This window comes from Girardinichthys multiradiatus, chromosome 17 (assembly GCF_021462225.1).
Source record: "Girardinichthys multiradiatus isolate DD_20200921_A chromosome 17, DD_fGirMul_XY1, whole genome shotgun sequence".
Lineage (NCBI taxonomy): Eukaryota > Metazoa > Chordata > Actinopteri > Cyprinodontiformes > Goodeidae > Girardinichthys > Girardinichthys multiradiatus.
Genome location: NC_061809.1, coordinates 21,628,939 through 21,656,125, shown reverse-complemented (window position 1 = coordinate 21,656,125; position 27,187 = coordinate 21,628,939). Strand labels below are relative to the sequence as shown.

The window sequence follows — 27,187 nt, the reverse complement described above, 5'->3', positions numbered from 1 at the left end:
TTTATCTGAAATCCTCCACGTTACATGATCATAATCCTCAGTAAGCTTTGTGACTCAGTTAAACCTAATGTAAGCCCTCCTGCTTCATACTACAGCCTTCAGAGTTGAACCATTGCTTGTTTAAAATAGCAGCTAACCGAGGCAACAACAAACCCAGTCATTAGATTTGGTTGGTATTTCTTCCCTACACCCAATTTATGGTAATATTAGTGGCTATTCTTCTGAAAATAGCATTGCCTGTTGCTCTCAAAGATTAATTGATGGAGGTTAAACAGGCTCCAGCAGCACAGAAACTTAAACCGGCTTCCTACTATTTTATATAGAAATTCTAGGCTTGTCCCGATTCCTCAGTCCTTTACATCACTTTTAAAATACAAAAATCTAATCATCATGATTTTATGACTGATATTTCCACAGTGGGCAGGGTTTATATATGAAAGCTGCAGAAAGGGAAGGAAATGGCAAAAAGGATGCCAATAAGGAAGTTCAAATAATTACCTAATCATATGTACTAATAGGCTATTTTCTTTTTACAGATGGGTAGCAGTGTCTAAGACTGTGCAGTAAAAATACATTTGCAGTATTTAGCTACATTTTAAACACTAAAAGGCAATGGTTAGTTAAAAGATTTTGTAACTCTATTTCAAAGCCCTGCTTGAGGAACTACAGCATCAATAATACAATCTACCAAGTTGAAACTGGAACATTTGTTGTATCACTTATCACTGTTTTTGATTTGCATTATACCTAAAATCACAGTAATTGTTAGTGCAATATTCATATTAAAATTGAAATTGAATTTTCAGCCAATACAAAGGCTGGTTACCATGGAGACTGAACACAGGCCGGTGGATGGACATTTCTTACAAATTTTCTAAAGCAAGTCATCTAGGTGCTTGCCAGTCAGTTAGTGGCATATAAACATACTAGGGTATTTAAGGAATATGATATGTTAGCTGGGATAAAATCAATAAGTATATATTTTTTTTTACTAATGAGACATCTAAATGATGAGACAGCATTAGTGACAATGTATTTTACATTGTACAAAATGTCATGTTAAAAATGTCTTCTGGAGAAAGCCATATCATCAATAACTCGCCAAATATCATATTATGAAATAGTAGTATTCTGAAGTAAATTAAAAATGTTGCCTAGCATTGCTACAAGAAATAATGTTTCATTACCAAAATATAGTTAAAATATGTTATTCATTTGTGCTTTTACATGGAATCACCTTTAAAAACATTCTCAAATGGTATTGGGTTCCATATGGCAGTCTGTGTTGGTCCGTTGTTTCTTCTGTACACAAGTTTACCTACCCAATATGGCGGCGTCGCTGACGTTGTTTTTCTTTTTTTTCTACTTTTATTGAACATTATAAGACGTATGCAGAACAACAATATACTCACAAGTCATCAAGAAAATAAGTCAACACACAAGTCATAATACCAACAGAATGTCAGGATACATAAATCAGTATTTACACATAGCAATTTTTCAAGGAGGTGACGTCGCTGACGTTTCAATGACTGTTAACGCCATGACGTACGTCAAACTGCTCACACAAGCATATTCGTCACTTAAAAATGGAACATAAAAATGGTTTGACTCGGCTTTTTTATTATTTTTAACCCCCAACCCTTTGTTTTGTATACACGTAATATTTAAACAGTTTTTGGGTGTTTTAAAGAAGACAAACGAACGTAGAAACTAGAGATTGATCAGCTTTCGGGTTTTGTCAGATTCGTCAACAAAACGTCACTTCCGGTTTGAGCTGGCGGGCTGAATGAAGGCAAGGAAGACGCGCTTCAACTAAAGCTGAAATTGTTTTTAATTTGAAAATAAGGGTAACGCGTTGGGTACACTTACGTTATCTTCTTCGGACACATTTGTGTTTAGCTGTTGTCACTGCGGCTGTCAGTGTTTATAAATCAGCCGTTAATGCTTGCTGGATAAAATCCGACATTTAGTTTCATATTTACTCTGGAAATGGAGCGACCATCCAGGTGAGTGTCCGCTTTTATCACTGTTAGTTTACCTACTTATATATGGATAATTTCTAACAGCTGTTAATGATTACATATTTGTTGTTTACACAGGAAGACAAAGGTTGTGAACTACTGTGAAAACAAAGACTTTGATGATGGTGAGTAAAATAATGAACCTTCTGCGCTGGTTTGCTAACTTTACTAAATATTTTTTCCGCACATTACCAAGCTTATTTAAAGAACAGGTTATTAATGTATTTTTTTAAATTCTGTAGATTAATTCAATTATAATTTGTAAAAATCTTAATTAAAAATACCTAACCAGATTAGGGTTTCTATGGGAGCTGAAGGGGCCATGGAAGAAGATAGATTTTCGTGTCTGGTAAAACATTTCTGTATGTTTTCCAACCTGAGGCCACCAGATCTTTACATGTGTCACGGTTGGTCACTACTAAGCTGTTTCTATGCCAGATACAGGAGGTGTTGTACAGATTCACATTAATTAAGTAGAAATACTACATGTAATTTATGTTTCCAGTAGCTGGCTAGCATCTCTGGGTTCATTGTTTTTAAGAACTGAACCAGAATGACATTAATATTTTTTTACCTATTGCAAATTGTATCATCATTGTGATATTCACCCACATTTTAGCATATTGTATGTTTTTCTAATATCGTGTAGCCCTCGTTCCCATGGCCTTTAGAAACAAAACTGGCCCACAGCATCACAGATCCTTGGCCTTTCTTAGTAGTGGGCATGATGTGCTTTTCCACATATTCATTCTATTGTTTCACTATGGAGGTGCCTGGGGTGATGGCATGTCTCCTAAACCACCAGTTGCCATGTAGATATTGTCTAATGGTTGTTCTTGAGACTTGGTCAACCTAAGCTGCAGTTCTCTAACAGTGGGCTTTGGAGATTCTTTTTTGTTTTTCTCTTTTACCATCCTGTTCATTGTGCACGGTGGCAAGCTAAACCCGGGTCCCTGTCCAGCCTCGTTGGTCACAGTTCCAGTTTTCAACATTTTTATTTCTGCTTTGTAGGTGTTGGCAGTTTTAGATTAATAGCCTATGAAGATCAATGCACATCTGTCCCATCTGAACAAAATGTTCTATTGTATTTCCCATTTTGATGAAAATGGGTCTCTTTTAAATCATATTTGAGCCCTAGGGAAACTAGAAGTCATGGATTACTATTTAAGATGTCCTAGATGCCATAATTAACCTAATAAGTAAAGTGTAAATGAAAAATGCTTCACATACATTTATTTTATAGGAGTTGGGACCAGTAGGCTAGAGAACAGCGATTTTGTTAAAAACCATAATTTTTAAAAAATTAAGGCTATACATTGGTGTCATGTAGAAAATGTGCTTCTACGTGTTGTGTTTCAGCCAAACAATCACATTATCAGCTTCCTTTTCTTAAAGATGTCTGTGTTTCCCGCTCTCATTCTCGGACAGATGAGGATTTCGCCTGTTCGAAAGCACCGCCCAGCAAAAAGCCCAGAGAGGAAATGAGACATGAACAGAAGAAGTCTTCAGACAGGTCCTCCAGCCAAGAGACAAACCCAAAATCAGTGCAGAGCGAGAAGAGCAGGTGGGCGAAACCAATTTATGTCTGCTTAGATTTAGGCGACTACATCAGTTTCACAGTCTGCTTCTGTTACTGACCAGATGAGACGCCAGTCTCAGCAACACAGGGTATGCAAGCACCATGACCTCACACTTTTATCCTTGTATTATTTCGTTTTTAAAAATTTTCCCCCAAGTTCTGTGTAAAGATTTGCTTTAAAGTATCTTCAGTTACATTTGATAGAAACAGCTTATCCATTGTAGCAAATATCACAAAGATTGCCACTATATCCTGTTCACGCCTGTTCTAAGGTGAGGTGTGTTTACTTGCATGTTGCAGACATAAATTCATTGCTTTTTTGTTTTCCAGAAGACCGCTGGATGAAATGTTGTATGAAAGAGACCTTGAAGCAGCCGTCACGCTTTCTTTGCTCAATAATTCAGACGGACTAAACCAGTCTCCCTCCAGTAAGGATTAGCTGATGCATGCAATATGTAGATTTTTACGCTTTATGAACTTCTAATTTAGTTATCTTCTGTTTTTAATTTCCAGCTGATGTTAAACTTGAAAGCCCAGTCGATGAAAACACAGATCCAGCTTCTTTGCTCTTGTCCAACTGCAGTGTGGATGGAGCAGTTTTAGGTAAATCTCTTGTTTTTGCTGTTTTTGAAATTTAATTCTTGCTGTGTTTTTTTTAACAGCTACATTTTCTTCAGGCCTCGATGAAATCACATCAGAGACAGGATCCCTGGCTGCTGCCAGACATAGAAAGGCCTCGACTAAAGCTCCTGAGGTGCATAGAAAAAAGGATGAAGACTACAGACCCAATTTGACACCAGGTTATCTGTCGCGCCATCATCATTTCTGTCAACCTGCTTTTGTTGTCGGTGCGATGACCGTGGTGCCTTTCCAGATTCAGAGAGTGATGAAGATTTCAGTGAGCCTGCCGAGAGTGAGGATGAGGAGTTTACAGTGAAGAAAGGCAGCAAAGCGAAAAGGAAAGAGAAAGTGACGAAGAAAGACAAAGCCAAGCCAAGTCCTGCTTCCAGAAAAGAAAAGAAACAATCAAAACCTTCACACTCTAAACCACATCCGGCAGGTACGTTGTTTTCATTGCCTTCATTTCTACAGGATTCCTACGCAGTCTGGAAATTCATTTCAGTTTTCCAGATCTAGAAAGGTCTGGAAGAAATAAAACTAGAGTTTGTAAAACTATTTGTATTTACAGGCTTCTATCCCACTGTCTAAATGTTCCATCCTTCATCATGTCCTTCCTTCTTCCCTCCCTCCTTCATGTCCTATCTTCTTTTCTTACTTGTGTGCTTACTTTTTTCCTCCTTGTGATGTTACTTCCTCCTGTATCCTTCCTTGTTTTATTCTGCCCTTTCTTCCTTGTGTCCAACCTCCATTCCTCCCTTGTGTCTTTCTCTTTTCGTTACACCTCCGAAGTCTCATTCTTTCCTTCCTACTTAGTCTGCCTTCCTTCTTTCATACCTTGTGTTCTGCCCAGAATAGAAATAACTTTCATAAATTAATGGTGAACTTTGGATGGTATACTCGGAAATGAACATTACCTGTGAGTTTTGGAAAGTTGAGTAAGAAAGAAAATATTTTACCTTACTTTAGAATTACTTCATAGAAAGAAGTTTATGTTCCAACAGTTTCCACCCTGGGGAGAAGCCCTCCAGCAGCCAAACTGGCTCCCAGTAGGCCAGCTTCATTCAGCACAGCTTCCAATGTGAAGCCTGTGAGCTCTCTGAGCCCAGCAGGGGGCAGAATACCCAAGTGGAACCCACCAGGTAAACCAGACCGAATGACATGCCAGGTTCTTGTCTGTTTTCAGACAGTAAATTTAATACTCCTGGTGTGTTTTTCTTCAGCTCAGATTGGTAAAAGTCCTACCTCATCCCAGAGTCCGACTGTGACGTCTCCCAGTGCCGGTCTGAGGCTGGGACTGTCCCGCCTCGTCCGGGTCAAACCTCTCCACCCGAGCGTAGCTAGTCACTAACAGATAATCTGTCGCTGCTTGTGTGTGTGTGTGTGTGTGTGCCAGTGAGTGCTCATTGTTGTATAATTTTAATCAGATCCTCAGATGTATTAAGGTCTATGTCAACCCAAACCTGATGATTTCATGAGCAGATCTTTTACCTTGAGCTCACGGCTGATTAGCAGTTTATCGTCTGTCTCATGTGTGTTTTGTTTTTAATTGTAACAAGTTCAGAAATAATCTTTTCTTTGGTTTGTTTAGATTTCATTGTATCCTTGTTTTTCTTACATCTTTCTTTTTGAAACCATTTTCCTCCTCTTTATATAATGCTTGTATATTCTGTACATAAACATAAAATAAAGTTCAAAAGCATTTATTGCAGATATTTCCACACTAAGTCTTGGATACAACTGCACACATCATAAATACTAACAAGTAAAATTCCTGCTTTGAAGCTGTTGCATGTGAGGAAGAGGATAAATGTGTTTAAGAGCTTGTACTGAAAAACAATGAAAAATAAACTTTTATTTTGCTGTTAGAGGTCACTGGATCCCAAAATTGTGCCAGCATTGTGTGGCTGCATCTGTAAACAATGTCCCCATACAATCTTAAGGTATGAAATATATATTTTTACATGTCTGGGTAAATATGAAAAAAAAAATCCATTTGTATCTGTCCACCCTCTGTCAATCCATCAAACTAAAACTTCTGTTTGTCCACCGTTTCACATATTTGTGAATCCATCCACAAATCTATTTTCCATCATCCATCTGCCCATCAATCCGTTCAAAGGTTCATCCATCTGATAACACCATCATTCATTCGCCTGATGGTACATCCATCTACTTTTCCATCTGTCCATCTATTTAGTAGTACATCCATCTGATAGTACATTAATCCATTATGAAGGTACATCATCCAGCTCATGGTACATCCATTTGTCCAGCTGTCATCCATTTAACAGTACATCCATTTATCATCCAGGCATGGTCCTACTAGTGGCTTTGAGCTATTAGTAGGTATAAATATCTCAGTGTTCACCTGGACAACAGACTGGAGTGGAGATGCAACTGAAGCCATCTACAAGAAGGGACAGAGCAGACTGTATTTCTTGAGGAAGCTTAGGTCCTTTGGTGTTTGCAGCAAGATGCTGCATATCTTCTATAAGTCTGTTGTGGAAAGTGTGATCTCTTCTACCATCATCTGCTGGGGAAGCAGCATCAGAGCCAGGAACTTAAAAAAGCTCAACAAGCTGATAAAGAAGGCTGGCACTGTTCTGGGAACTCCTCTGGAACCTCTGGAGATCATTGTGGAAAGATGGATTCTTCATAAAATGAAGAACATTATGGAGAACCCTGAGCATCCTCTTCATGAGACTGTCCTACAACAACAGAGTGTCTTCAGTCAGAGGCTTCTTCAGATCTGCTGTAAGACGGAGCGCTACAGGAGATCCTTCCTGCCCACAGCCATTATGGAGTTAAATTTGTCTCAATATTATTCAATCAAACAAAAAACTAATCTCAATCAAAAAATATTAAGTTGTGATCAAAACTTTCAGAGTTTTTTCTCACAAAGAGAAAAAAGTTATTTGCAAAACATAAACTTTTATTTGCGCAGGTCAAAAATCTTTGGTTACGAGTCTCGCTTTTTTGGTTTTAACGCTCTCTGTTTTTGGTTGAACTAAACGAATTTTGAGTTCTGGAAACATGAACATCCTGGGCGGGGCCTAAAGACGAACGCTGTAAGACGTTTCCCTATTGGTTAGCGCTGACTAAAGCCGCAGACTCTGATCCCCCGCATCTCTGAACTTCTGCTCGAACTGCAGGACTTGCAGCGTCGCTTCAGCGAGGAGACATCAACTGTACAGAAGAAAACTGCGGTTAAGTGAGCCGACAGTCAGAAATACGCGTTGACGTCAGCTGACACCAGTTCTCTCTTAAAGATTAGCGTCACGCATACAAGGTGCATTATATATACTACACTTGGGGTAGTTGTGTATTTTCTCTTTGTGAGAAAAAACTCTGAAAGTTTTGATCACAACTTAATATTTTTTGATTGAATATTATTTTTTTGATTGAGATTAGTTTTTTTTGTTTGATTGAATAATATTGAGACAAATTTAACTCCATAAGCCATCAGCATCTACAACGGCTCTTTGAAGAAACCCTCATAATGAGCTACAACAACATTTAATTTCTCTTTAAAGTATTTTTGAATTGAATTGATCAGAAATCATTGTTTTTGCTTTAGTGGAACAAAATTGTGCTTCACAGCCAAATTAAGATTATAATGTATTATACATTTTTAGTACCTGTCCAGGGTGTACCCCGCCTCTCGCCCATAGACTGCTGGAGAAGCACCAGCTCCCCCGCGACCCACTATGGAATAAGCGGTAGAAAACGACTGACTGACATTTTTAGTCAAGATATTTAATATATTGCTGAAAAAGTAGAAGCATGCTAATGTTTGAGTTCTCCTTCCCTTCACTCCTGCTCCGCTTCCTGGAGCTTGTTACTGGTTTTCCATCCGCCTGTGGAGTTGATGGTGAACACCTTTCAGGTGTGATAGGATGAAAACAAGCAGAGTGGAATCTGGGACTGAAAGATCTGCATATGGTGTGAAATTGGCTGTCAGGTTATACAGTCCATTAAAATCTTTGTTAAGATGCGTATCTGGGGGTGGAGACAGAGAGAGGAGTGAGATTATCCAGATTTAGGAAAAACTCTGCAACTCCTTTTGGGCAGAAACATAGAGTCTACAGCAGCTCTGTCAGTATGAGGTCCTGCTGGTTCAAAGGTTTCCTGATGGTCTTGGTTGTGGCTTCAGCTTTGTTATACCTCAGCTCCTTAAAGACAGATTTCCACACCCACTCAGAGAGACTCCAGAGGACCCACCACAATGAGACCATCAAAGATCAGGGAATGACCAGGAGGATGGAAGAAGACATCAGCAGGCTATGTAAGTCAACTTTTCGGCATATTTTTCAGGGTAATTTAACAGTTTTGTGTTGCTACCAACAGCCTTTTCATAGCTGTGTTTTATGTTGTGTATCTAAGATTTTAGGAGGCTTAATGAAGAAAAAGAATTGGTTAAATCCAATAACGTTTGGCCTGAGAACACAGTTTTAATTGACTAATCTGTTGTTTTAAAGAAACAGTCTAAAAAGAAATAGGTGGCTTCCAGTTTATTTGAACATTTACCCTAACCCCATTAAAAAAACTAAGATTTGATCATGTCTAAACCAATTCCCACATCAGTTTAACTCATCATTATTAGTTAGAGCAGTGTTAAGATAATAGTTTCAGTTGGTTAAAATGTTTATTTTATTTGCTGCTGGATCTGCCAGCACAGAGATACACAGACTGATGTTTGCAGCTCAGAGACGGGCATCTTCTAATAAGGTAAAACAAACTAAAGACACAAATTGCTATTATCCACAGTGAACCTGATGAAAAAGTATGAAAAGAAAGAGCAGGAGGTAGAGAAAGAGGGCAAAAGGAAGGAGAAGAAGCTGGTGAGGAAGCTGTACCCAAACTCCCCTCTGTTCAGCAAGTGGGGTGACGAGCTGTCCGAAGAGGAGCAGAAGGAGGCCGAGGGTTTGTTCCAACGATATGGATACAACGCCTTCCTCAGTGACCGGCTGCCGCTCAACCGAGAGATTCCTGACACTAGGCCTCCGAGGTGAGCTCCTCATCCCACTCCTTCGGGATCTGCCCAAAGCTGGCACACCTTTCCCACACACGGCTGTCTTCGCAGGAAGAACAAGGTCCTGTGTTGGGCTGATTCTTCTTTTCAGGATGACAGAAAACTAATTGTTCATATTTCATAAGAGGCATAAGAAGCAGTGTGTGTACTTAATAATCATAGAAGTGCCTGTTAATATTTGCTCCAATGTATTTGTTTTAAAAAATTAAAAAATGTTTAAATTTAAATGCACGACCAAATCTTTTGGTTGTGCATTTCTTGTTAAACATTAGGACACACACCCAGTTTACCAATTCCTGGTTAGCACAATCTCTTAAACAATTAGATGCAGGAATGAACAGTGTGGAAATTTGCAGCCATCATATGAGAAGGGTTTTGTGTTTTAATATGAATAAACAAACTATGGCTTTAACTAATTCAGCTTCTTTGTATTGCAACCATTTACAACACAACGATGCAAATCCTTCTAGGAAAGCTGAACCGGGGTTAAACAGATTCACTGTAATTGTTAGGCGTGTCCTCAAGGAGTCTTTTGGTGAAGCGTCAAAATAGATTTAGAGGCCTTCTGCAATTTAGATTGAGCAATAATGCCAAGTCAAGATGTAGCATGTTGATGGACTCCCAGTGAAGATGACTGAATGCTGTAATTGTATAATTGGGTGCTTCTTCAAAGTATTAGTGTAAGAGTGTGCAGACAGATGCAACCAGCTTATTGCACCTAGCAGATTTATTTTTTCTATTCAATGTAAAAACACACGTCTCACATAAAGCTGGAAAAAAAACCTTCACCAAAATGTGATATTTGTCTTTCACTGACATTATGAATTATCCCTCTTTCTACACTTTCTTCCAACTGTTGCTTTACTTAATACTTCCTGTTGTAAAAAATAGATAACAATTCTGACAGATGTGCAGAGAAACGATACCCAGAGGACCTGCCCTCCCTCAGCGTGATCTTGATTTATCTGGATGAAGCCCTTTCTGTCATCAAGAGAGCCATCCGCAGCATCATTGACAAGACACCTGCTCGGCTGCTGCGAGAAATCATACTGGTGGACGATCACAGCTCCAACGGTATGTTCATTGTCCAGTCCAATTAGTTTGTGGCTTAAAAATTGTCTTGTTTAAGTTCCATTTGAAAGTTCTGCTTGAAATAAGGTGGGAACCTCTACTTTACAAATTATCAACAGTTGCCGTCAGCACAGTGAATCATATCCTAGTATTGCACTTGAGTGTTGCGAAAGCGTTTGTGGCACTGCCCTAGATTTTTATTCTAAATGATTCCAGATCCTCATTGTTACATGGGATCCCACTGGGCTTAATACTTGGGCCTCTGCTGTTTTCTCTTTATTTGCTGCCTGTCAGTTCAACTTGCTTTCCATTGCTATGCAGATGATCCTTAGCTATTACATACCGGCATTATGTGTTTTTGTTTTGAGCAACTAAAAAACCTTGTTACGGCTCTAAACATTTGTTGAAAAGGAATTTGTAAAGCATCTTTTTTAAGTCTGATATGCTGTCAAATTACTTGGTTTTTGGCAGTTAGCTTTTTTACATTTTGCACAAGGCAGTTTTAATTATTTGGAAAGGTGAAAGGTTACAAAAAGAATGCAACTATTTGCAAACATTTTTAAAATCTGTTTTTAGTTTGAATCTGATCCAGAAATGCAACGGTCTTCTTCCTCTGGATATTTTTCATCCTGATTTGGTTCCCAGAAATGTGAAAAGACAGAATCTACTACTCTGATGGTTTATGTCTTTATTTTGCTCCAGATGATTTAATGGGCAAACTGGACGAGTACATTAGCTCCATCCATGAGGAGCGGCCAGGCCTGGTGAAGAAAATTCGACACTCGGAGCAGCTCGGCCTAACCCAGGCCAGACTGTCGGGGTGGAAAGCAGCTGTTGGAGATGTGGTGGCCATCCTAGATGCACACATAGAGGTCCATGTGCAGTGGTTAGTTGAAGTGCACAGCATCCTTGGTTTTTAAATCATATTTTTAATGTTTCAGTAAAACGGCATTCTGTGTGTACAGGGCAGAGCCTCTGCTGGCTCGGATTAAGGAGAACCGCACTGTGATACTGACACCAGTTTTTGACAAAGTCTGCTTTGATGACTTGATACCGATTCCCTACGTAACCAGCGCCGATGGCTTTGACTGGGCCATGTGGTGCTTGTATGAGGGCTTCAGACCCGAGTGGTACGCCTTGAAGGACGAGTCCCAACCTGGCAAGTAAGTCATTTAAGGAAATATATAAATATCTGACTTTAAAGTACTTTTTGGTGCCTCATCTTCATTTTGGAAAAAACTGCATGGATTGGTTTAGAAATGCCATACTGTGCAAAAGTTTTAAATCGCCTGTATTTTCTTTGGCTTCCGACTTCTTGGTCAGTATTTGAGGGTTCCTACAAGTTTGAAGAAGTATAGATTCAGAGTTAAGTTTTTTAGAGGTCTATATAAGTGTTGAAAAACTGTGGAAATAGTATTGTCAGGGTTGGTTTATTTTTTTTTTTTACAGTATATTGGACAACCAGCTCAGTGTTTGGCTTAATTGTTGCTAAATGTTGCTGCTATGTACCAGTTTGAGTTCTGGTGAAGGAGAGCATCCATGTGGACAGCAGGACCACAGTATATAAACAGGGTATAAAAAGCACTATTGACAGAAAGCCTGCTGCAGGACATTTTGTCCTTTACACTGATAGTTTGACTGCAGAGGTATTTTTTTAGCAGCTCTTTCTGACACAGTTACAAAAGCATTAACTTTCCCTTATGTTTTAATATCCGACTGGTGCTATTATCAGAGAAATGTGACCTGACAAGGTTAAGAAGTGGTCTCTTAACTAGCATCACAACATTAGCAATATTTTGACAGAGATAATCTGTCATTAAAACACTTGTTGGCTGTTTGGTAAAGCATTAATACATTAGACGGCTGAATATTTACAGATATAGTTCAAGTTTATTTATATAGCACATTTAAAAGCAACTGCAATGTTGGCAAAGGTGCTGTACAGAAACAACAGCAAAGTACAACAGCACAGATGTTTTAGATGAGACTTAAAGACATCAACAGCCGAGGCCTGTTTGATATGTAGAGGTAGTTTATTTCGCAGTTTAGGGGCTATAACCTTAAATCGCCTCTGAACCAACCTGCACCTTGGTACAGCTAAAAACAGGTGATCATTAGATCTAAGTGATCTGTAGGCTGCATAAGGCAGCAGGAGGTCAGACAGATACCCTTAAAACGTAATAATCTGTCAAATAAAGAGGGAGCCACTTAAGGGATGCAAGTACTGGAGAAATTCCTTTTAGTTGGGGTCAGAAGATGAGCTGCAGCATTCTGGACCAACTACAGTCATGCAAGGCAGGCCTGATTAATCTAGTCAGTATGTAATAAAAGCATGGATCCCCAACCTGAACTCTGTTTAAAAGAAAGAAATTATTAAATAAAAGCTGAACGAATCAGTTTTTAAAAGTACAGTTTTTATGACAACTTAAAAGGCTCCAGGCTTTCCAGATCTAAATGAGCAGCAATGCGATTGTTGCTTGGTCAACACGTACTTACTTCAGTCTTTTTGAAACTGAGGAAATTTGAAGCCGTCCAAGGTTTGACTTCAGCGAGACACTGAAACAATGTTTTAAATCAAGAGGAACAGTTACCCTTCAGTTGAAGGCAGATCTGGGTGTTGTCAGCATATGCATGAAAATAAATATATTTTCCAGAAAAAAAACCTGATGGCAACATGTAACATGCCAGACAGATAAGACCTGAACCACTCTAATTTAGTTTATTGTTCAAGAACATGTGATTGTTCAATGCTGAAGGAAATCTTTGTCCCTTTATCTGAAAACTCTTATTTTACAGTAAACTGACTCAATCTTTTCTTAAAGTAACAAAAGACCCAGTCATGCAAAAGTATTTCAGGGAGATTAATATCAACCTTCTACTGTTGTGGACTTGAGGAAATAAGTCCCTTTTGCACAATGCATGAGCAGTTATTCTTAAAATCATTACAGGACCTTAGAAGTCCCCTAAAAACTGTTCCTCACCACCTTACAAGGCCTTTAAGACCTTTCATCTCCTTGCTGTTTAAACAGTATACTATTTATCAGTCCTTGTGAGTCAGGATATGTTTTGTCTCATGGTCATTTTAGGAGCCCGTCCGTCATGGGAATACTGGTTGCTGATCGCAAGTTCTTTGGAGAGATCGGAAGCCTCGATGGCGGGATGAAGATTTACGGAGGTGAAAACGTGGAGCTCGGCATCCGGGTGAGCTTTTTAAATGAGTTCAGAACCAAAAAGAAATGCAGTAAAGTGGTTTTCTGTGGGTTTTTAGGGCTTATCAACACCAGTGAAATGTGATTAAGTCAATCAAATGTGAAGTCTAGAGTGTAGCGTTATACAAATGTTTTGCAGAATAGCTTTATTTTTGACATATTAGATTAATATTTTTGCATGCATGTCTTTAATGCCCAAGGAACAAGAACAGTACAAGATAAATAACATAACATTGAAATACTCACCTAAGTGAAGTTTTCTGGTAATGGATGTAAACAAACAGCTGAACTGCTTGCATTAGTAAAATTTTTTCTATCATTACTTCACTGTTTTCCTTTGGTAGGTGTGGCTGTGTGGAGGCAGCATAGAGGTGATGCCCTGCTCAAAGATTGCTCACATTGAACGCTTTCATAAGCCTTACGCCCCAGATCTGAGCCTCACGGTGAGGCGTAACGCTCTGAGGGTGGCAGAGGTGTGGCTGGATGACTACAAATACAACGTGGAGGTGGCCTGGAACCTCCCCATAGGGGTAAGACGTGATGTCCCAGTATTAATAACATGAGTTCAATCTTTTGTCATAAAAAATAATCTGATTAGGTTTAATGAAAGGCTGGAAACACTGTTAATGAACCAGAAAATGGCCTCGTGATCTTATTTAAAGGTTTTTCCCAACAGAATCATGGGATCGACATCGGAGATGTTTCTGAGAGGAAGAAGCTGAGAGAGAGACTGAAGTGTAAGCCCTTTCAGTGGTACCTGGATAATGTGTACCCCATGCTGGAACCACTGCAGGAGCTGCTTGGTTATGGAGCTGTGAGTCAAAAACTGCATCTTTGCTTGTTAGAAAAGGACTTGTGGATCAATGTTGGGCTTTTGAATCCTCTCATAGGAGCAAATGGATTTGATTGGGGTCAATGTGTGTTTTATAATCACTGCAGTCATATTCCTAATTTTAGGTTGTTTGGAAAAACAGGGACACAGTGGCTTTTCTTACAACAGCTGCTGTGTAAAAGCCAAAATGCAGGATAGAAATCTGTAATCGACCACCACAAAGTAGTACATAATTGTGAACTGAAAGAAACATGATAAATGGTGTAAAATTGTTTTACAAATAAGAATCTAATTAGTGTCTTCATCACTCATGAGTTGCTAGTTTGTAGGACCACCAGATTCATGTCAGTTGGTTGAGCAGGATTTTATTTGGGCGTCTCAGAGTAAAAGGGCGGCTATACACACTCTCACACATTGCATTATTTTAGGATGGAAGAAATGCACACTGTAACTTGCCTCTAATTTAACAAGTTATTTCTCCAAACTGAGGATATTCAGACAGCTGTCTTTACTGCAGGTGAGACACTGACTACTCGAATTTCTCACTCAACTAAAAAAAAATCATAGCTTTGCCTGCAGGCTTTAGATGTTTCAGGCCAGACTGAAACAAATTTAAATCAGATGTTAGTTAAAATAAGCAGAAAACCAACCACCTCTGGTTAATCACAAAGATTTAGACTTGGGGTAGGAAAGCTTGCACAATTACTAGAAAGTAACATGAATCCTTGGAATATTTTTCATGTTTGTTCTTTTTGTTGGCAGCTGGTTAATGATCTCCAGCCAGATCAGTGTGTGGATCAGGGCCCGGTACCAGGCTTCTCACCTATCCTATATGGATGTCACTTCTACTCCCCTCAGGTATTGTTTAGAAGCTGACAGCATTCAGACAGACTTTGGTTCTTGGTTGATCGGTTTTCTGGGTTACAGCACTGTTATTACCACACTGATGGAAAACTCTACATCGGCGGGATCAAATCCCACAAATACAACAGCAACAACTGTCTGGTGGACCCTGGCTCGGGAGTTTTACCTGGATTGTATCAGTGCAAATTGGCCCAGCAGAAAAAATTGCACATGTTTTGGGACTTTAAACAGGTAGAAACAATAATGTTGTTAAATCTAAATATGCAACAGAAAATGTGGTTTGTCTGCAGGGAAGTTAAGGATAATTATTTTATTCACAGGGAGGACAGATCCAGAACAGAGAAACAAAGAGATGTTTGGAAGTAGCAATGGGAGAGGTCCAATTCCAACTCATTCTTCAGCAGTGCAGCGGTCAGAGATGGAAGATACAACATGTGATGGACGCACAAAAACTGCCCATCGTTTCAGAGAAGCAGGTACTGTGAATGCTGACCTACAAGACTCACCAGTAGAGGTCCATTTAACTGGGCTAAAAACAGAAACTCCACTGTGACAACATCCTACTTTTACTTTATATAGTTCAAGTCAAACAGGATTAATTGTGATTGGACAGTCATAAATTATCAGAGATGAAGGTGTCCCATTTGTTTTGCCACATAACAAGGGCACGGTCCTTCAGATGAGCTGGCAGTGAGCTGTACCTGCAAGCAGAAGAAACAAGTGTTACAACAAGAAGAAAACTGTTTCTAAGGCAGCTGGACTTGTTTCTCCTCTCATCCAAAAGGTTTCTTCAGAACAATCACAGTTTTAGGGACATTAGACCCGTCCTCTATTCAGCTCCATGTTTGGGTCGTCTATGCCTGACCATGACTTGTCCCAAGGTGTGAATTGCTGAAAAACCGCCTGGGGAGACAAGTCGGGGCAGCAGAGAAGGTGTTAGAAAGATGAAGGCCACCACCTCTGTTTGTTGTTTAGCAGACAGCCTTTTTCAGTCCTCTCTTGAACCACCTTTCAGCGAGTTGAGTTTCTCTGATGGTGGAGAAATTCATGCATCAAAGACTAGGAACACTCGTTGGAAGACAGGTGGTTGGAGAGAGGACTGATAGAAGCTGTCTGCTAAACAACAAACAGAGGTGGTGGCCTTCATCTTTCTAACACCTTCTCTGCTGCCCCGACTTGTCTCCCCAGGCGGTTTTTCAGCAATTCACACCTTGGGACAAGTCATGGTCAGGCAAAGACGACCCAAACATGGAGCTGAATAGAAGATGGGTCTAATGTCCCTAAAACTGATTGTTCTGACTACAATTTATAAGCCTGTTGCTCCCAACCATGTTCAGACCTGAAGAAACCTTTTGCACATGGATACAAATCTCTATGTACCTGCATCTGGTCACTATTACCATCCATTCATCCCCTGTAATTGTTTCCTTTACATGCATATTTATCACTATTGCAAAGAACTACTTGTAAAACATTTTGTGACACCTTTTTAATGCAGTATGAAGCCCCATAACCCATTATAGGGCTGCAAGATAAACATTTAATGTGATTTAAAAACCACATCTTTTTGGGTTCATAGAAAATGAAATGAACAGATGAGTTATCTGTCCAGCTACTATCTGAAAGCAATTATTTCCACCTCAACATGTTTTATTGAAAAACTTTCTTCCAGCTGATTTCTGCTGTTGTGGTTTCTTAATGACGTCTTCTAAAATATTGTTATATTGCATTAAACAAGTGTCACCAAATATATGCACGCAGCACTGACTTTTCTTCCATTATTGATATGCACATTTTTACTTGGGAATGTGAAAATAAAAACTGGAATAAATAAATGAGGAATACTGGTGTACTAATTTTGGTATTAAACGCATGTGGGTTCAATTCTTTGGATGTGATTGCGTTGCAGGTTGATTTAGCTTTAACCAAGTAATCTGACCTGAGGGAGTTGACAGCCAGTTCTTTCAGAGTGCCCAGATTCGCCTTCAGTCCTCCGATACCCACAAAGGCTTCATAAAAGTCATAGGAGAGTCCGGTTGTCCCAAACAGAGAGGGATCATCTGAGCTGATCACCAACGGGTGGCCCTCAGACATCAGCACGGCTGCAGGGTGGTTCCTGAGATCCGAAACCAGCTTCAGCACCTACACATCAGAGGCATCGCAAACCCAGATATTTTAAACATGAAAACAGGCACATGTTGTCCTGTTCGTCCGTCAGCTTTGGCAGAGTACCTGGTTAGAGATGGGACAAAGCTCCACAGCTACGTTCCCTTTCCTAGAAAGCTCCTTGGCGAGCGGATGGTGGGCCAGAGCATAGCCATGCCCAATACGAGTGGTGTTAAAAAGAAGAGCATCTAGAATATTTTGATCTACATCTGTGCCTTCATCATCTGCACAAAAAAAAAAGCCATCATCGTGTACAGTCATTAAAAAAAAAGGTATCTTGGGTTTTACAGATTTGAACCTAGTAAAATGATCTGGTTCTAAATTAGTTGACTTCGTTACATCTACAGAGACCCATCTCATTATTTAATAAGCACAGAACCAAGATGGAAAACCTGTCAATACCCAAGTAAAACATGGCAGTTTAGGCTTACAAAGTTCCATTAACACATCTGGAATGGTTGTTTTAGGCAGATGAGACCAAAGTGAAACTGTTTGGTCATAATGAATAGCACCGTATTAACAACAGACTGCAAACCGTCAAGCACGGTGGAGGAGGAGTGGTTATTTGGGCTAGTTCTACAGTAACATTTTCTGAAGTCAGTACATAACCATATATCCATCCTTTAAAAGCATTACACTCCTCATATTTATCTATATACATATATTTATGTACCTACAGATAAAAACCCACTCAGACCGCAGCTATTTATTCCTCATCTGTATCACAGGTTATAAAAAGTTATGTAAAATGTTGTATAACTTTTTTCACCTCTCAGATGGATTTCTTATTTTTTTTTAATAAAGAGCTGTTGAGATTTGCAACAGTTTTGGAGAACAGAAAGTAAAGCAACTGGCTTGTAATTAGTAAAATTATGTTTGTTACCTGCTCTATGTAAGGAAATAACTGGTTTAATTTGTTCTGGATAATGAATTAAATATTAAAGTTAGTGGACAAACAATTCCAATAATTACTTTCTTTACTATATTATCACCACCTGTTTAACATTTATGCTTACATTTCTATAATCTGCAAGGATTTAGTTATAAATTGATACTTTCAACCTACAGTGTTCTCCCCAGGTCTGGTCCCACCACTGACTAAGAAATAGTTAAATCTGTTAGCCTCAGCTGAAGCTTGGCTGGTTAACAGAACGGGTCAACAATCCTAAACAGCAGCAAATCTACAGCAATGGCTGAAAAAAAAAAAAAGAATCCAGATGTTGTAATGGACCAGTCAAAGTCCAGACCTAAACCCGATTGAAATGCTATAATGGGACATTATAATGGGACTATACATGGGAAGATCCCCGAGTCCATGCTAATGTCAAGAATGTAATGAATTGCTAAAACTCCTCCACAAAGAAGCTGTTGAATCATCCGGTAGATCTAGTTATTTACACCAAGCTCTTTCACTTTGGTTTTTATCTTTGTTTAATAAATAACGTGAAATCTGGGCACTTGAAGTTAAGTCTGGTAAAGACCAGACAATTTTTGTAAAACATTACATTTAACTGTGTTATACGGTTAAGGTCCACTGACCTGTCTCTCCTGCATGAAAGAAGTACGGCAGTGATGCACCTAGTTCAGCTGGCAGCGACAGTGCTTCTCTGAAGTACCAAAGAGTCCCCCCACCGCTCTCCCTGCCAACCTACAGCCCATAATGTCACATTACAAGGGTGTCACTGACTGATACAGGATTGTCCAACAGGACCCACGATTTAGACTATAATACAGTCTTACCATGTCAAATCCAGCTACAACATCTGGGAAGTCCCTTTTCAGTTGGATGGCCTCTGTTACAGCAGCTCTGACCTCAGATACACTCAGAGCTCTGAAGGAAACAAACACAGATGAAACGGTTTGTTCATTGTAAATAGGTAAAATGCATACAGCACCTTTTGGGCATAAAATGTACTGCACAATACATTAAAAGTCACCATTAATCAAAGAAAAGCTTTAAAAAGATGGGTTTTAGCTGCCTCTTAGCAAGCACAAGAGTCCACTGATCTCCGGCTCAGAGGAAGGAACCTCCAGAGATCTGAAGCTACAGCTGAAAATGCTCCATCATCTTTTATTTTTCAGCCTTGAGACCTATCAACTATGGAAATGATAATTGGGATTATTTTTTAAAAAGTACCATATATATATTATATTAATTTAGTTTCAAACTAATGATGAATTTCTAGCATTTGGGGAACAGTGACTCGCCTTCCCTAAATATTATTGATAAAGTATTTATTCAAATGTAGGCAGTTATATTAAACAATATAGATTTCAAATATATACAGGGGTTGGACAATGAAACTGAAACACCTGTCATTTTAGTGTGGGAGGTTTCATGGCTAAATTGGACCAGCCTGGTAGCCAGTCTGCATTGATTGCACATTGCACCAGTAAGAGCAGAGTGTGAAGGTTCAATTAGCAGGGTAAGAGCACAGTTTTGCTCAAAATATTGAAATGCACACAACATTATGGGTGACATACCAGAGATCAAAAGAGGACAAATTGTTGGTGCACGTCTTGCTGGTGCATCTGTGACCAAGACAGCAAGTCTTTGTGATGTATCAAGAGCCACGGTATCCAGGGTAATGTCAGCATACCACCAAGAAGGACGAACCACATCCAACAGGATTAACTGCGGACGCAAGAGGAAGCTGTCTGAAAGGGATGTTCGGGTGCTAACCCGGATTGTATCCAAAAAACATAAAACCACGGCTGCCCAAATCACAGCAGAATTAATTGTGCACCTCAACTCTCCTGTTTCCACCAGAATTGTCCGTCTGGAGCTCCACAGGATCAATATACACGGCCGGGCTGCTATAGCCAAACCTTTGGTCACTCATGCCAATGCCAAACATCGGTTTCAATGGTGCAAGGAGCACAAATCTTGGGCTGTGGACAATGTGAAACATGTATTGTTCTCTGATGAGTCCACCTTTACTGTTTTCCCCACATCCAGGAGAGTTACGGTGTGGAGAAGCCCCAAAGAAGCGTACCACCCAGACTGTTGCATGCCCAGAGTGAAGCATGGGGGTGGATCAGTGATGGTTTGGGCTGCCATATCATGGCATTCCCTTGGCCCAATACTTGTGCTAGATGGGCACATCACTGCCAAGGACTACCGAACCATTCTTGAGGACCATGTGCATCCAATGGTTCAAACATTGTATCCTGAAGGTGGTGCCGTGTATCAGGATGACAATGCACCAATACACACAGCAAGACTGGTGAAAGATTGGTTTGATGAACATGAAAGTGAAGTTGAACATCTCCCATGGCCTGCACAGTCACCAGATCTAAATATTATTGAGCCACTTTGGGGTGTTTTGGAGGAGCGAGTCAGGAAATGTTTTCCTCCACCAGTATCACGTAGTGACCTGGCCACTATCCTGCAAGAAGAATGGCTTAAAATCCCTCTGACCACTGTGCAGGACTTGTATATGTCATTCCCAAGACGAATTGACGCTGTATTGGCCGCAAAAGGAGGCCCTACACCATGCTAATAAATTATTGTGGTCTAAAACCAGGTGTTTCAGTTTCATTGTCCAACCCCTGTATATTAATATAATAATCAACAATGTCATATAATGAATAACAAAGCTATTCTTACTAAACAAATGTACTTCAATTTTACTGCAGCTAAATAACAGCCATACTGTTAGCATTTGGCCAGACATGTTCTATGAATTCATGACTTTCTATATTTATTAGTATTGGACCACTTCGTGTTTAAATTTCAGGTGGTTCCACAGGTTCGTGGTGCTGCCCAGTTACGCTGCCCCCACCAAGGACTAATCATCTGCGTCTCTGTAAACCCAAAGTGCTTCGACACTAACGAGCAGACTACCTTTTGCTTGCTAGCCGCTGGTGCTACTTCCGCCGCGGGTCTTAGTCGTTTCATGCCCTACTTACTCCTGGCGTTAAACGGTTCCGTCCACTACGGGACGCTCGGTACCGACCACGGGCTAATTCATTCCCGCCCGGACCGCTGCTAATGCAGCCGCTGTCCTCCACACTCGGAACGTAGCTTCTGTCCGCAAAGGAGGCGGATGTACGCATTAGACGCGGTGCATTTCAAAATAAGAGCACGATGCAAATTAGAATTTGACTAAATGTATACATTTTTTTTTTTTCTTCGATTAGCTTGTTTTTAAGATCATTTGAAGCCAAAATCGAAATTGAGCGATTCATTGGATTAATTACTCAGCACTAGACTCGAGCATATAGATTAATCACTAGGCCTGGTAGATCACAATGTGATTCAAAACCCTAGGTAGCTTAGTTTTGGTAGAATTAACTTTGCAAAAACCTGATTAAAACTCCTTCCATTATCGTACCATTCCAAATAAACTATACTTGTTCGGCGTTTTTCAAGCCATCCTTTCACGAAGAACATTGAACATGCTAACTGAGGCCTTTAGACGTTGAGATGAGGTGCCTGGTTGCATGGTCTGACTTGCTGGGACATTCCCTCTTGGAAAGATCCTTCTGTCCAAGGTCTGTTTCAGAGCTGCTGCAGGAACGGAGCACTTTAGCATCTCCAGAAACTGCCTGCCCCCTTTTTATGAACTTTTAACACTAATCTGCTGAGGATCCCAAAGAAACACCATCCTGTTTAGTTGCAAGTTTTTTTTTTGCTTTACAATGAAATTACAATACATTGATTTGTTTTGAATGAATGATGGCTTCAAATCTTTTGAAAATGCAACAGCTACTGCTTCTCTATGGTCACTGCTATTCTCTCCTTTTTTGGCATTGGTGTTAAATAGCTGTGTAGACTACAATACATTAGAGGGTCTCAAATTGTATTTTCAGACGGCTAGTTTTTCACTTTACGTACACAGAAATTAGAACAAATTTAAGGATGGGGTCAGTTTTATAATAAAGGAAAAATAAAGTCAATCTGCTTCACATTTGAGTGAAATGTGTTACCATAAATATCTTAAGAGTGCTGCTGAGGACAAAATGTCTTAAAATCTGCAACAGCTAGACAGTAACAAGCTTTGTTTTTTTATAGCCATCTTCACTGCTATTTGTGCTTCAATCATGAGATCATGAATTCAATTTTAGTTGAATATAATAAATTGTTACAATAAAGTGTGGAAATTGAAGCACATCGTTTCCACTCTATTTAACTTGTATGTTTGGGTTTTTTTTGGTCCAAGTTATTCAAAAAGCAGACCCAGTGTTTGCTTTATCGGTAAATCTATTGAATCTACTCATATGATATCCTTAGATTTTACTGATGTTTTACCTGTGGACAGAAATTATGATGCGCGCTCCAAAAAATTCTGGATGATTTTGTTTGAACTTCAATGTAATTTCCTGGAACATCTTCAGAGTCCAGACCTTGTTGTGAATGGTCCCATCAAGCTCATACGTCTACAACAGAGAGAAGAAACGCAGAGATATCACCACTGAAACTTATGTTTTAAGAGAAGCCAAAATAGATCTGGGAAGAGCACAAACCCTTGACAGACCACTCCTCAGCTCCAGATACATAATGTTGTCTTTGTGAAGCTCCTCTAAGCCCTGATAGATGTAGTCCCTCAGAATAGGAGCGTGGGTGATTAACCCTGCAGCTGCTATGAAGGCCTTCTCAAACTTCTCCCAAACAACATCCTGGTTTGGATATTCACCATCTGGATCCTCAGTAAACAGTGTGAGGTGCTGGATTAAACTGAAAAATGCCACAAGGGGAACATTTCAGTTCATGTTCTACCATTAAACATCTTAACATTAAGATTTAATCTCCGCCAACCTGTTGTCAAACCCTGCATTGTCCTCGATCCTGGCTCTCAGCGACTCCAGCAGCTGCCAGTAGAAGCAGTCCCATCGAGGGAAGGGCTGCCGATTGGAAAAAAGGAAACGGATCGAGTTGTCCCACGTGAAGCAGATGTAGCAATGAGGTCTGTAGGTGACGTTTTTCACCAGCCATTCGGCGCCGACTAGGGACGAGCTGTGGACGTGGAGCGCTGCGCCTGTGGGCAGAACATACAGCTGCAATCAGCAAGGAGTCTTACATAAGAAGAACATAGGTTATATCGACACTGTCGATATTTTCTTAGAAACCTTAGTACTTTGGAGTTCCTTAATTGTGTCCAAGTACAAACCTTTGACCCAAAAAGCTCTTAAAATGAAAGGAACCATATTTTTTTTATTTAATACCATTATTAACTTCAGTTTTTTCAATACATAAAATGTTTACATGTTTACCCCCTTAAATTGCCATTTTAGCAAATAAAACTCAAGAAGAATAAATGTTTTTAGTTTGGCATGTTTTTGCACTGGGAATGACTTTAAAACAGATCTTAACCATGTTCCATTAGCTGGCTGGAGAACCAGTGCTCAGTGAAAACCTAACTACTATTAGCAATGTCAGCTGTATGTGCTTCTTTAGATTTGATATATTTTAATCATTAAAACATGTTGCAGGATTTATTGATATATAAACTGTCAGGAGTGTTAACAGTTTATGACCGCAGCTTGCAACATTTTAAACACGTGGCCTCCATATTGAACTTTGAGTTCACTTTGAAACTTGGAAATGTACAATTAAATAGAACACTTTAAATGTGCAGTGCTATTTGACAAGACAAAAAAATTTAAAAAGTATCTCCTGTTGTATCATTGTATGTGTGTCAGTACAGCAGTACTTGGAAACTAGTATATACTGAGATGTTGAGTGCAGGAGAGACTATTGGGTGCTGTAGGTTCCTGTTTTTTTCATGTTACCTTTTGTGCCCTGTGCTCAGTTAGCTGTTTGGAGGACAGATGTAGAGAGAGCAGCTGAAATACTGATCATTCAATTTTATGACGTTCAAATCAAATCAGCAAATTTCGGAAACAAGCTGGAAATTCATGAAAACTTTATGAGCTGAATTATCTGCAACATGTGTCAAAAACAGAAACTAAACATGCTAAAGCTAGCCTAGCATTTCAGCAAAGTGCTCTGCAATAAAACATCAGCGGGAACTAAACAGTTTCTTGAACGCTGCACCTATGGGTGTCATGCAGCTGAACTATATTTTTACAATCTCTAAAGATATATCTTACATGGACACTGAAGACATATCTTTAGTCCTCTTCCTACACATTTTTTATGTCAAAATTCCCTAGTTTTCCAGACTCACATGTCTAGTTTTCAGTCCTTTTAGCTTATTTGTAAATATAAATTCAGAAGTTCCCAATGGACAAACAAATGGAGGGAGGCAAAAAAGGATGAATAGATTATAATGAATGAATGCTAGACGGACTAAAGAACAGATGGATGGACAGATGGATGCATAATGAATGGTTGGAAGGAAGGGGGAAGATGGAGAAAGCAACAGATGGAAGGATGGTGGACAAAAGGACAATGCGTGGGTGGTTGGGTAATGAGAGGTGGGACTTTTAGACAGTAGAATAGAAAATACATTTTTAAAATACTAATATTTTTCCATTCTTATCCAGATCTGAAAAATTCTGACATTTTTCCACACTACATATGAACCCTGTTTCTAGAAAAAAAGGCTGAACTGCAGAAACGTATAATTATCTGTTGCCATGCAGTTTCTGGAATGTCACTGGTGATTCTGAAACCATAGTTGGACTTACATAGCTCAGGCAGAACCGCACGAAAAACCGTTATTCAACCATGATCGCACGGGTCCAGGAACTGCAACCTTCATCCAGGAAGCCAACGTTAAGCCAAATTATCAAAGGAGGAAACTCTGTACACACTGAGGAATGATGTCATGATAAAATATAAGATAAAAATAATCTCTCTCAAAGATCGAGCATTCAGACACTCATCACTGAAGAGGCACAACTCAGCATCTGCAAAGAGCCTGTATATACTGGGGTTGTCCAAAGATATGTGCAGGATGCACCTTACTTCATATCTATGTGACGTCCAAATCTGTGTACTATTTAACCAGTTAGATGTATCCTAAAACGTAGAAAACTTGAGCTCTTAAGCAGCTCAAATCTCATTTTATCTTCCATTCCCAAAATGATCAGGGAATGGATAGAATGAGTGGTGATTTCTTTAAAAACGCAGCAGAACAGCCTTTTATTCAGACAAGCTTTTAGTTTTTTATTTCTTGAAAATCTTTGCTTACGTTTTATATGCACTTTGGGATTATATTCAGTGAAAAGATTTCCTTCTTCCCTGGGTTGTCCTGATTCAGACAATGACGAGGCATAATACAGACAGGAGGTAGATAGGCTGGTCCACTGCTGCGGCCAAAACCACCTAGAGCTAAACCCACTAAAGACAATGGAGATGGCGTTGGACTTCCAGAGAAGACCCTCACCGCCGTCTCCCCTCACTATCCACAACAACAATGTCGACATGGATCACTTTTGGTTCTTAGGAACCATCCTTGCTCGGAACCTGAGGTGACCCTCGCATAGACAATATTTTTAAAAAAAGGCCAAACAGAGACTGTACATCCTACAGCCATTCAGGATGTAACCTTACTCAGGAGCTGCTGGTCATCTTCTACACTGCCATAATTTTGTCTGTCCTCTGTCCATCTATTGGTGTGTGATTTGGCTCCTCCACAAAACAGGACAGGTCCGAACTACAACAAACAATTAGCTCTGCAAAGAGAATCATCAGGGCTGACCTTCCCTCCATCCTGAACCTTTAGAGGTCTAAGGTCAGAAAACAGGCCCTCACATCCTGAACACAAAGTGTTTAAACCTTTACTTTCAGGATGGCACTATTGACAAAAACTAGCCACCACAAACAGTTTTTGGAGATCCTAATAAATTGAATGTCAATCAAGCCTCGTTTCACTGAACATGTATCCATAAAGCTGTGTTTAACATCACCTTTAGGCATCTTCTGCAGCAGTTTGTAGATCGGGCTCTTTTCAATGAGAACCTTCGCCTTGAAGAAGTGTTCGGCAGGAGGAAACAGTGTAGCCGCCATCTCCTGCTCCTTTAACCGATGCAGGTAAGTATCCAGCTTATGCTCAGCAGCCGTGAGCTTCAACAGGCCTCCCGTCTGCCTGGACACCTCCTCACGCATCAGCAGGTCCCTGCGAGCAGGGTCCGGCATCCCGTCAGACTCCCTTGCAAACCACAGCAGAGGAACAAAGGTGAGCAGAACCAGGCAGAGTGGTTTCACCATGTCCTTTTTAACCCCACTGGAAAGGGTCAGAGTCCTACTGAAACATGCTGCTGTGGCTTTCCAAATGTGGTTCTGAAAAGGAAAAAACAAAGCGAGTGATACACAACAGCTTCCAAAAAACCTTCATAAAATCAAGTTTAAATCATTCTGAAAGTCAAAATAAAAGCCAATTTAAAAGTTCACTGCAGGGGCTAGCGGTAGAGCACGCAACCCATTTACGGAGGCTTCAGTCCCAGGTTCGACTCTCGGACCCGGAGACCTGTGCTGTATGTCTGCCATTTCTTTCCTCTCATTTCCCGCTTGCTTACTTTAGAAAAAATAGCAAAAATAAAGGCCACTAGTGCTACAAAAAATAATAAATTTCTGATATGACCAATTAAAAATATCCTCGGGTCTTTAGGGGCCCATCCTAGAGGGGAAACAAATCTCTCAGAGCAAAACAAAACGCAGCTACTTACGAGCAAACGGCAGCTCCTGATGTCCTGCGTCGGTCCAAACGCTCTGCTTGTTTTCCCCGAGACAAACTGCAGAGACTGAGCATGTCAGCGAAATACTCGGAGCGGCTGGATAATTGGAGCATTTTTGTCTGACTAATACCATGTGATAAACTAATGAAGGAGGCATGAATGGCCAGGAAGAGTCAAAAAAGAGGAGCACACAGGAAGGAC

At 39.9% G+C, this 27,187-nt stretch overlaps 3 protein-coding genes across 5 annotated transcripts; 2 read left to right on the top strand and 1 right to left on the bottom strand.

Annotated features, from left to right (window-relative positions):
• The first annotated feature begins 1,159 nt into the window (after positions 1 to 1,159).
• rad51ap1 (RAD51 associated protein 1) lies at positions 1,160 to 6,101 on the top strand. 3 transcript variants are annotated; one of them, XM_047389149.1, is made up of 9 exons: positions 1,160 to 2,009; positions 2,103 to 2,149; positions 3,453 to 3,588; positions 3,934 to 4,031; positions 4,117 to 4,206; positions 4,281 to 4,403; positions 4,478 to 4,663; positions 5,226 to 5,363; positions 5,450 to 6,101. In XM_047389149.1, the coding sequence occupies exons 1-9, from the start codon at positions 1,993 to 1,995 to the stop codon at positions 5,455 to 5,457; spliced, it is 843 nt and encodes a 280-aa protein (XP_047245105.1). In that variant the 5' UTR covers positions 1,160 to 1,992; the 3' UTR covers positions 5,458 to 6,101. The 3 variants fall into 3 exon arrangements, with proteins under 3 accessions (XP_047245105.1, XP_047245104.1, XP_047245103.1); XM_047389148.1 differs by having other exon boundaries at positions 1,161 to 2,009; positions 3,937 to 4,031; positions 5,445 to 6,101; XM_047389147.1 differs by having other exon boundaries at positions 1,171 to 2,009; positions 5,445 to 6,101.
• Positions 6,102 to 7,741: 1,640 nt separating this feature from the next.
• LOC124882669 (probable polypeptide N-acetylgalactosaminyltransferase 8) lies at positions 7,742 to 15,717 on the top strand. Its single transcript, XM_047389145.1, has 11 exons — positions 7,742 to 8,509; positions 8,992 to 9,232; positions 10,164 to 10,330; positions 11,030 to 11,213; positions 11,293 to 11,490; positions 13,414 to 13,528; positions 13,881 to 14,066; positions 14,213 to 14,350; positions 15,131 to 15,226; positions 15,296 to 15,463; positions 15,553 to 15,717. The coding sequence occupies exons 1-11, from the start codon at positions 8,326 to 8,328 to the stop codon at positions 15,715 to 15,717; spliced, it is 1,842 nt and encodes a 613-aa protein (XP_047245101.1). The 5' UTR covers positions 7,742 to 8,325.
• Positions 15,596 to 27,094, bottom strand: ada2b (adenosine deaminase 2b). The gene is made up of 10 exons (XM_047389146.1): positions 26,978 to 27,094; positions 26,219 to 26,591; positions 23,160 to 23,379; positions 22,868 to 23,078; positions 22,653 to 22,780; positions 19,139 to 19,229; positions 18,938 to 19,046; positions 17,465 to 17,622; positions 17,172 to 17,374; positions 15,596 to 15,933 (listed from the first exon to the last, which is right to left on the bottom strand). Exons 2-10 carry the CDS (start codon positions 26,517 to 26,519, stop codon positions 15,846 to 15,848), a joined length of 1,509 nt encoding a protein of 502 aa, XP_047245102.1. The 5' UTR covers positions 26,520 to 26,591; positions 26,978 to 27,094; the 3' UTR covers positions 15,596 to 15,845.
• Between the last annotated feature and the right edge of the window lie 93 nt (positions 27,095 to 27,187).